General features: G+C 40.2%; 1 protein-coding gene across 2 annotated transcripts in view; it reads left to right on the forward strand.

The window, feature by feature from the left end:
- Window positions 1-8,566, forward strand: part of lrfn1 (leucine rich repeat and fibronectin type III domain containing 1) — a 76,522-nt gene extending 67,956 nt beyond the window's left edge. Inside the window, exons 4-5 of one of the 2 annotated variants that reach the window (XM_053646787.1) lie at window positions 1,731-3,126; window positions 7,681-8,566. In XM_053646787.1, coding sequence (XP_053502762.1) covers window positions 1,751-3,126; window positions 7,681-8,533 — 2,229 coding nt within the window. In that variant the 5' untranslated portion in view covers window positions 1,731-1,750 and the 3' untranslated portion in view covers window positions 8,534-8,566. Of the gene's footprint in view, window positions 1-1,711; window positions 3,127-7,680 lie in introns of those variants that run through there. The other variant, XM_053646788.1, reaches the window with a different exon arrangement.
- The last annotated feature ends 2,638 nt before the right edge of the window (window positions 8,567-11,204 follow it).

Below are 11,204 nucleotides of genomic sequence, written 5' to 3' on the forward strand. Positions count from 1 at the left end.
TCACTTTCTTTTCTGCTGACTTTCTGCTGAGTTGGGATTTAACTCCTTATTCCTTAAGAAGTCACCAGAGCTAGGGTTTGGTAAAGGGTCTTTATTTAGCAAAATTCTTTTAGCATTTATTTAAAATGACTGAAGAAGATATTATCTGGTATGGGTCGTGAATTCTGTATTCTGATGGTGTTTCTGAAGGTTGATGAATTTTCTAGTACAGCAGCTCTGAGACTAGTGCAGGTTTATATTGACGCTAATGGCTATTCAAGGGGGAAACACAATACAGGTGAATGTGATTAATCCTTGTGTGTCAATTAAAAACGTTACACATAGGTACGTAGAGGACGAAAATGTCCATGATCAAAGAGTGTCATAAAAATATTATATATGAATATTTTTTCCCACTTTCACTGACATCGATTTTTTTTTTTTTTTACCCGCATCAGTTCTAATCATAATTTCCAAACGTTCATTCATTTTCAGAATTTTAACCCTTCGGTTTCTTTACATAATGCGAAAATATTCAAGGCTCAGGAACCTCCTCTGACTTGTATACATGCGATGGGATCTGTGAATTCCAGTACAATATCATTTCTTTCTTTCAAACTGTTCACACACACACACACACACACACACACACACACACACACAGACACACACACACACAATTATATCTGCATCATTTATTCAGTTGGTCTGCGGCGCTCTATAATGCAGCAGAATCAGAAACAAGGAAAAGTGTGTATTTTCCCCAGAGACTAAACCTAAGAAAATACTACACATTTCAGATTTTTTTCATTCAATGTTTTGAAACCTTGTCAACAAAATAAAAGCCTATTAACATAAAATGCATGATTTTATATGCTTAAACGTCACGAGATTAAATATTGCAGTTTGAATGGGTTTCAATGGGGACGTTTTTTGTCCTTAAGGTCCTCAGTGGAACTATTTTCTGTACCTAGTTTCAAATAGATTTATGAAAGCAAATGAGGGTGAAATATAAAAATTCCAATATAAATACACACCTTTTGCAAAATGTATGCTGTTTGCATTAACACGGAGAAAATGATAATAAAAAAAAATATATCAAAAGTCAAAAATGTCCATAACGATGCACGAGGGTTAAGAGAGCGTGTGACCTGTTGTGGGCTGATGAGAAATGAAGTCCAACGCAGCCATATCACAGCCAAAACCAATGGGATTGTTATAATATTTCTTCATTAAATAAAATTGGTAAGTGTTGCCAAACTATAAGGAATACAGCACCTCAGGACATTCTGTTATGGGAAAATAATGAACATTGGGGTGGTAACAGTGACTCAATATCAGGTCACATACAACATTAGGTGTTTTATTCCATAGTTAATTCTGAAATATAAAGGCAAATAATTGTTATTTGAGATGTTCTAGTTGAACTACATTGGAAATAATTTGGAAATTTTCTTTGTTTGCTAAAATACACAACAATAGATGTCTCAATTGTTATGTCACCTTTGTGGCCTGAAACAAATCAACCGCAATCCTATCAACATTTGTGAGAACACTGTTTGATTAACTATGGTAATGGTAATCATGGTAATGTTAACACTGGAAGACAGAGACAACTTACTTAGCTCCTTAAATGTTATTTGATGAGCTCATGTTCCACTGCCCACATATGCATTCTGTCAGATAAGTTGAAGGCTGCACCTGTACTGATGGGATGTCTTTGTTTGTGCCTCGGTTTGTGTGATGTGCAGGACGAGGAAGCTGATAAACCATGGAGCGGTTCGTTTTGTGCATGATGCTGTTGGGGGTTCTGGTGCGAGGACAGCAGTGCCCAGGCCGATGTATCTGCCAGACCATCTCGCCCACCCTGACCTTGCTTTGTGCCAAGACTGGACTCCTCTTTGTGCCGCACACTATTGACCGCAAGACCGTAGAGTTGAGGCTCACGGACAACTTCATCACGGCTGTCCGTAGGAAGGACTTTATAAACATGACGAGTCTGGTGCACCTGACACTGTCCCGCAATACCATAAGCCAGATTGCACCTCATGCCTTCGTTGGACTCAAAGCATTAAGGGCGCTTCACATGGATGGCAACCGACTGACTGATATAAAGAATGACCAGCTGAAAGGTTTGGTCAACCTTCGGCATCTCATCCTGGGAAACAACCAGATCCACCATATCGACCCTTCCTCCTTCGACGAGTTTGTTTCCACAATTGAGGATTTGGATTTGTCTTACAACAACCTGAGGACGTTGCCATGGGAGGCTATAGCCAGGATGACCAACATCAACACACTAACTTTGGATCACAATCTTATTGATCACATAGGAGCTGGAACATTCACGCTACTCACCAAACTGGTCCGCTTGGACATGACATCCAACCGTTTGCAGAAGCTGCCTCCAGACTCCCTCTTCCAACACGCTCAAGTGCTGTCTGATCCTAAGGGGTCCTCTAGTTCCTCTAGGCTGACGGTGAGTTTTGGTGGGAACCCGCTCCACTGTAACTGCGAGCTGCTGTGGTTGCGCAGGCTCACCCGAAAGGATGACCTGGAGACTTGCGCCTCACCTGATCAACTTATGGACAAGTACTTCTGGTCCATCCAGGAGGAGGAGTTTATCTGTGAACCCCCACTCATTATCAAGCACCACGTCACTAAGCCATACGTGATGGAAGGCCAAGGTGTCACGCTCAAGTGTAAGGCCATGGGTGATCCAGATCCTACCATTCACTGGCGCTTTCCTGATGGAAAGCTGGTCCACAATAACTCACGTACTATCCTGTATGACAACGGCACTCTGGACATCCTGATAACAACCTTGAAAGACAGCGGGGCGTTCAACTGTGTCGCCTCGAACGCCGCTGGAATCGCCACGGCAGCCGTAGAGATAAACATGATCCCACTGCCGTTGTTCGTGAACAACACCAGTCACATGAAAGAGGCTGACCCTGGCCTGTCTGACATCACCACCTCCACCAAATCTGGCAGCAATGACACCAAGCAACAGGACAAGAGAGTAGTGGTGGATGAGCTGACCTCCAATTCAGCCATGATCCACTGGCCTTCGGAGAGGCACATTCCTGGAATAAGGATGTACCAGATCCAGTATAACAGTACTATGGATGACACTTTGGTCTACAGGTAAGGAAAATGGACTATTATTTTCATTGCAAAGTGATTGCTGACTTTATACACTGCTATTAGTTATCAATTAAGCATGGTGGTATACGCCAACTGTTTCCAATGAAAGGATACAAATGGCCATGTGCAGACCTCAAATGTGTTTTTAATGTGCTAGGATTTCCTGAATAATGGCGTTAACAAGGAATTAGGGTGTGCCCAATTATTTGGACTGAACACATAGTATGTTCTAAACAAATACAAATAAAGATATGAAGCCCACAGGACAAAGAAAAAATACTACTAGGGATCTTTTAGTGTTGTCTGCAGGTAGGCAGGTAGTAACATGCTAGATTTACACCATTACATTTAAGCATGTGACTCTATGGAGACCTTTCAAAAACACTGGGTGTGAGGTGGATAAAACATCCTGGATTAGATGCCAATCCAACACGGAGCTCATATATTTTTGTCTTTATTTAGTCTTAAATTTAGTCCTTGGTCAACATGTTGGTGCAGTGGATAGCGTTGCTGCCTCACTGCTCCAGGGAGCTGGGTTTTGAATTCTCTCGAATGTTCTCCCTCACGTGTCTGTGTGGATTTCCTCTGTGTTCTCTGATTTCCTCCCACCTCACAAGACTTGTCATTATGCGTGTACCGTGAGTATACAGGATATAGTTAGTATCAATTCATTTTTGGAATTTGGCTTAATTAAGAGTAAGGGAGGTAATAATGAGTGAATAAGTGAAGGATAAAGTGTATTAGCATGTCTATTTAAACCTTACTGTTTTGTTGTGAAGCGTTACCATGCATTCAGTGTCATTAAGTCCAGGCCTTGTTTACTAGGTTTCTGTGTTTCCCGGTTTTGACCCTCATCCATTTGTTCTTTTTTTTAGTGACTAAAATGGATGCTAATATCAGTTCTAAATGAGGTTTAGGTGTTTAGCATTTTATTTGCTTAAGTGTATACGATATAAAATATAAAACAGAAGTGTAGGGAATTGTGCTGGACTGCGCTATAAACCGCAAGGATGTTTACAAGGTTTACTAGCTGTAAAGAATGTCTAGAGTGTTCATGATTCAGCAAAATGCACTGGATATGTGGCAGGTTTATTATAATCTATCTTGTAGAGTGTTAGCCGCATAAAAAAAAAATACATTGCTTCAGAATATTTTCAGGGAAGAAATTTGCAAAAGCCACCCAGCTATTAATCACAATTTTTTTGGTTCATTAGCTGCTTAGAGTAACCTTATATCAGACACAAATCAGACAATGTTTCATGATTAAACATTAGCAAGGCTTGAACTTAAGGGCAAATCACATCCATTCTGCTGAAACATGTCATACAATGGTGTATTTCAAGGATAAAAATCAAATAAAAGGGAAAGATTACTTTCTGAAACCAGTAAAGTGTCTCTGGTTTATTGGAACCAAAATGGCTTCAGTAAAAATAAAAAATAAAATAAAAAAAATAAAACAGAGAAAATAGCTGAGAGGAAGAAGAGGACTTCTCATAAACCAAGGTAAACTGAGCATCTGAAAAAGCCACAGTTGTAAAAATTACTGGCAATTTTTTTTATTACATGAACAACAATGAGAACATTCTGGTCTGTCTGAGTAATAATAATAAATATAAAAGCAATAAATCTGGAAATCAAAATAATGTATGTCTTGTAGATTTAAAAGTGTTAAGCAAGTATCCTGTTAAATTTTGCTTGGTTTTTATTCACAGTACAGGTGAATAAAAAAATTATAATTTAATAACACAATAGAAATGATTATTTAAAAAAATAAAAATAAATAGATATCACAATGAATTTTTGCCAGTTAATTGCTGATGTACTGATTTTTTTATTTTTTTTATTTTTTAATGCAAATGAAGTTTTGTCTCATTAAACATGCTTAAATTTACTCGAATAAAACCAACAGTCTAGTCTGTTGATGATGTTAGAATTAAAATATTTTAATATTTTTACATTTGGAGAGTGACATTACCCTCGAGAAAAAAACCCTGATGGAAATTTATTTCTATATTGATTAAGCAAGAAAATACCATTCTGGGTTTTTTTTTTTTCAGTATAGAATCGTATCATTTATAAACATTGTATTAATATTTTCTAAGAATAGATGTCACAGTTAATCATTGCCGCTTGATTCCTGATCAGTCTATTCATTTTTAAAACTTTTTTTTCAGAAATGTATATTTTTCTGTGTCGCATATAATTAAACCTGCCTAGATTTGCATGCTTAACAGTAATTAAAAAAAGACTTTCAAGGAACATTTTGAAAAGAAAATTCTTTATTGCTTAAGCAAGAAAACAATGAACAGATATCCGATATAATTAACTTTTTTCCAATAGATTGCTGTTATTCTTTTTAATTTGTTTTTGTTTGCATTGTATTTTTTTCAGAAAATGGCATTTATTCACGCAAATGTTATTCGTAAAATTAGGAAACGTTTTTTATATCCATATATATGGATATGGATAAATGATTTTATAATTTTTATGTTTAATCAAGAAATTACCATGCACTTTTATATTTTATGCCATTTTTCAGTATAAAACCCGAAAATAAATATAAAATTAATTAACAGCTTGAGAAATTCCACTGTAATAAGCTTCTAATTAGGAATAGGAATGAACATGGAAAGTGGGCGGGGCTTAAAGTCATCTTGAAAATGATGTTGTTTCAGATGGTTGTGAGAGGACCAGCCCACACATAAAAAAGAGTTTAGTGTCACATTTTTATCACTACAGTTTAAGAGAAGACATTTAATAAATGCAGTTCATTTGTGTCTCGCCTTAAATCTGTAAACAGAGAGGTCCATGACATCATGTATTAAATTTCCAAAGCTAGTTTTATAAGTAAAGGACCATGAAATGATAAATTGATGTGTCATAAACATTACCATGATGGATGAAGTTTGCTGCACATGGTCCTGACCACACACTACATCTTACAACCTTGATTGCTCACGTGTGTCCCGTTATAAACAAGTGCTAAAATGGATTGACCCTGAGATGGAAGCATATGGGAGATTTCTTTAAAAGAAAGATGCTAATTATGTAGCTTTTCATTAGATGAAATGTCTTGTGTTTCTCTTCTCCAAGCTAAGAAGGATGCAGCACATTCGTTTTATTTATTTATTTATTTATTTTACAATTTGCCCAAATGTCAGAGAGCTGGGAAGCTGGGAGAGTGTGTGTGTGGGTGGATATGCCAGAAATTCATGTACGAGCGTGTTAATCACCAGCATCTCAATATTGGCAGTTGTGAAGTGTTAGCCGTTGTGTGAACGTGGAAAAAAAGGAGGACTTTTAAAAAGCAAAAGCAGAGATTAGCATAGAAAAAAAAATGCAAATATATTAGCATTAAATGAAAATGGGGTATAATTTGCTTAGGTTAGAATGCCAGACTGGATGTTTGTCATGATGCGTTCTCACAAGACACGTGTTAAATGCAGCGTATAATTTAGATGATGCACTTAAGTCCAGTTAAAAGTGAAGATCTGCGCCATCTTTTTCATCTTGAAATGGGGTCATGCTAATAGGTCGCGAGTTACATCGATGAAAAATGCACTCACTGCTAAAAGAAGACCCCACGGTGGGAAAGTTCAGCCCGTTTCAAAGGTATAAGAAAAGTGTGGCCGAGACTGTGTAGGAGAGATCTCACTGACTTGAAGTAATGCCAAACCATGTAGGAGGACACTGTAGCAGCCTACATAGAGTCGAACGCTAGTGCGAGCTTTTATTTGCATGGAGCTGGTGTTTACACATTGGCAAAAAGACAAATATGATTTCTAATTTAAGATTCTAATTTATAACCGAGTCTGGTGGTACAGCACATTCCACTGCCATCTCAGAGCATCTCTATTCATTCCTGAGCTTGGGTTTCTGCCAGTGTGGAGTTTCAAAGGTTTCCTTGTGAGTCCTCTGGTTTCCTCCCACCACCAAAAACATGGACTGGTTATGCTAAATCCAACATGACTCTACATTCCTGGATCCAACATGACCCTAACCAGTATTAAGAGCTAACATGAATGGATCCGATTGGAAAATATATCAAATCTGATTTGACAGCAGGCCGGTATCTGCCTCAATGTAATACTCATCAGGTTATCACTAGTCCAGACATGAAATACTCCTCCTGTGCAAAATTTGTAGCATTTCTACCAAATGAGAGTGAGAACAAAGTCTGCCCCTGCCTCTTCCCCCGAACGTTAACCATTCATTACAATTGTTGTACAAACTTGCTCATAATTTTTTCTCATATCTACCATAGAACATGCTCCTTTGTATAGCTTCTGCCCCCTTATCATCAGGACATCAGTCATGCTATATATTCTACAATATATATTCTATAGAGATTCAGTTTCAGAAAACCATGAATCACTGGGAACAGATCAGAGGCCTTTTGAGCACAACCAGGACTATACAGAACTTTGGAGATTGGTAGAGCAGCCGAAAACTTTACTTATTAGTATACATTTCTAACCAGATTATGATCAGAATTTGTTCCTAATCCAACTTTCTGTCTTCACTTCTTCTGTCTGTCTTTCTCCATCACTCTAGGATGATTCCCTCAGAGAGCAAGACATTCCGGATCAACGACCTGGCGGCAGGACGTGAATACGAGCTGTGTGTCCTTGCCGTGTACGATGATGGCATCACGTCCCTCACTGCCACACGTGTGGTGGGCTGTGTCCACTTTCGTACTGCGCCTGAGACCGGACAGTGCCAGTTTGCTCAAGCGCAGTTCCTGGGTGGCACCATGATCATCATCATCGGTGGCGTCATCGTGGCCTCTGTGCTCGTCTTCATCGTCATCCTGATGATCCGATACAAGGCCTATGGCACGGCCGATTCCTCCAAGGTCAAAGGTGGAACGTCTGGAAGCATCCACCAGTCGGTTCGCGCCAAGAAACAGGAGCATGTGCGCGAGTCTCCGGTTGGTACAGATTGCCATGCTATTGCGCTACTTAGCCTTGAGAATGAGACTCAGGGGGAAGCGAAGGCACTGACACCTCCGGTTAACTCGGAGGTGGCGGGTTTGGCTCTTGTACCTGCTCCACCCATTCCACCATCCCGCAGGGCAAGTTTAGGAGCCCCGCCTTCAGACGATGCCCAGACGGACAGCAGCCTGACAGGCTCCACCATGTCGCTTTGCCCCATGGGCACCAGCACAAGTGACAGGGACAGGAAGCGGACACCAGTGGCCATTGGGTTGCTGCCCGGTGAGCTGGCGAGGGCGAGGCACCGCTTCTCCTTTGATGGGGACTACACGCTCTTCCAGAGCCACAGCTACCCGAGACGGGCCCGTGCCCGCCGCCACAAATCCAGCTCGCAGCTCGATGTCTCGCCTCCGACTGAACGCCGCATCACGTTCAGCAGCAGCACTGAGTGGATGCTCGAGAGCACAGTGTGAACAAACACATACACTGTGGGGTCCCAAACTCAAGTTCACTCCTAGCAACTATCTTTATTTCATCAGTTATCACAGGTGAATTCGATTTTGCTAAATTTCTCAAACAAGATCACTAATATCGTTTATTAGTGTTCACTAATTCACGAATATAATTCCAGACGAGACTAAGACAGGAGGCGAGTGCAGGGCTACTTTTTATACCCCCATTCCTGCCCACTCCCACAGACATTCCTGACAGTTTTCTGACAGCTTCCGTGACCTTGACCAGGAAAGAGCAGTTACTCATGATGGGGTTAATGAAAGCACTAAATCTGTCATGCATTGTAAACACTCATGTTAAGAAATGTAACTAACTGCATATCTGACTGCAATCAACAAAGAAAAACTGCCCGCTGCCATGACTTTTTTTGTTGGGTCCTGTGGGATCAGTCCCAGTACACACCTCTCGTACAGAGTATAACACTTCTGCAACACCACTTCAGTTTCATGTCATTTGTGTGTTCCTTTTATTCCTGAGCCACTTCAAAATTCCCTCCAGGTGCGCTCTGGGCACGTGGCCATTTTTCACCTTGTCAGTCAAATCCCTCTACACTGGTATCTTGTAGGACTATGTTTACTATGTTTACTTTCTTTCTAGTTGCCATGGTTTCAGAGTGATATCCACACAAGCTAGCTCGAAAATGGATACAAATACTACACATTTGACCACAAATCCCACATCCATCCACTAAAAATAACAATTCTGTAAGAACACACTTGTGTATAAAATGCATCCGCATATCCGTACATCACTGTCTCCTAGTGTCAGAGTAACCCAGTAACCTAGCAGTAAAGTGAGTCTCACCAACCGGCTCAGGATCTCGGAGTAAGATTGAATATTTGGAACAAAAAAAATCTTTCACAGTTGGGGGGACAAACAATATACCCCCGTCACCATCGTGTTACACGTTGCTAAACATTGTCGCATCACTTGCCCCGCCCATTTCACATCACTAACAGTAATGGTACAGTTAGCATTTGTGGATTTCCAATGCTCCAGTCAGATCCTCGGACGCTACAGCGGCCACATGGTCGATATTCACGGCACGTTTTCGTTTTTTCATCAGCTAAATTCTGGAATGTTCTGGACTGGGATTGGTGGATCTGGAGGGATTTTTAAGTTGCTCGGGAGTGGGAGGATTCAGAGGTGTGCATGATGAAACAGACCTGTCAACCATGAAGAGGAATAATGCAAAGTCCCATAGACTGAGGGATAAATTTTTTTTAAAAAAAACCTCAGTAAACTGTAAAAGAGTTAGATCCTTCATAGAAACCATGAAATGTTTCCACATGGCCGACCTTTTTACTGTTGATCTGCTCAAAATGCAGGAGCGTAAACAGTGTTTTTACTTTTGTAATGATCTCTCCCATTCAAATTCCAGTGAAATGTCAGAGTTGACGTTGTGTTGTAGGTCTAATCTATCTAAAAGTAAAATGAGTCGAGATGAAACATTACTACTGTGAGATGGAAAGGGGAAAGGGGCGGGGTTTCAAGCGGGTGAGAGAGTTTGCGACACTTGCGATCTGTAAGTGTTTAGATGTTAAAATGCGCCGCTCCGACGCAAAACGGATGAAGGTTGGCAGGTCCGATGACATCAGATGTTGCTCTAGATAAAAAAGAGGTCACGTCAGAAACAAAAAAAAAAAATTGGGGAGCGTCACATGATACTATTTGGATTAAATACGCACGTTTGAGACCAAGTTCAGGTTGATATTTTGATGTTATTGGCATTTTCACGATTAAAAAAAAAAATGTTTTTCGATAACTGATGGAAATAAAGTTTCACGTTTTGGGCTCCTGGTATAAGCACACACACACACACACACACACACACACACACACACACCACACACAGGGTTTTTTTTTCCTCATGTGTCCTGTGTTGTCCATGTTCACTGGTTTATTTGAAAGCACAGTCTGGCTCCGTTCTGCTTCTGACACACACACAGAGAGAAAGAGAGAGAGAAAGAGAGAGAGAGAGAGAGAGAGAGAGAGAGAGAGATGGTGATAAAGAGAAAGAAATGTTTGCCACGCCCTTTCCCATAATGCAGCGGTGCCTTATTCCTGAACGTGTACCAACGGAAGATGTGCTGCTATGTATCCATCCACTCTCCATCCTTTTGTTTAACGGCTATTTTTCTACGTGATGCTACGGCGAGAGGTTGGTGGATATGTGACCGCTCTGTTTTCTTTGTAATATTTCATTAACAAAAACGGCGACGACGATGATCACGATGACGAACGATAAACATGCAAACACGAGAGTCTAGAGTCATGACGCTCACGCGTGTCCGATCATTTTAGTCGACTTAATGCACAGAAGACACGAGAAACAGAACATCGGACAAGCATCGGACCAGTCTATACGACACAGATGATTTTTTTTTTTAAAAAAACACTAAAGAATATGAATAATTCATACAAATACAGATTGCATTCATTAAAAAATCTGAGCCTGGGAATTTTACGAGGACTCTTTCGGCCAGGATGGATTACGTTATGATGAAAATCAGAGAAATGACTGTACGATCGTCATCGGTCTTGTATCTGGCTGGTCTAGATTAAAACAAAAAAGCAACAAAAAAACCCCCCCAAAAAAATCTGCAAATGCAAAATACATATATGAATATA

Source organism: Ictalurus furcatus, chromosome 17, assembly GCF_023375685.1.
Source record: "Ictalurus furcatus strain D&B chromosome 17, Billie_1.0, whole genome shotgun sequence".
In the NCBI taxonomy this organism is placed as follows: Eukaryota; Metazoa; Chordata; class Actinopteri; order Siluriformes; family Ictaluridae; genus Ictalurus; species Ictalurus furcatus.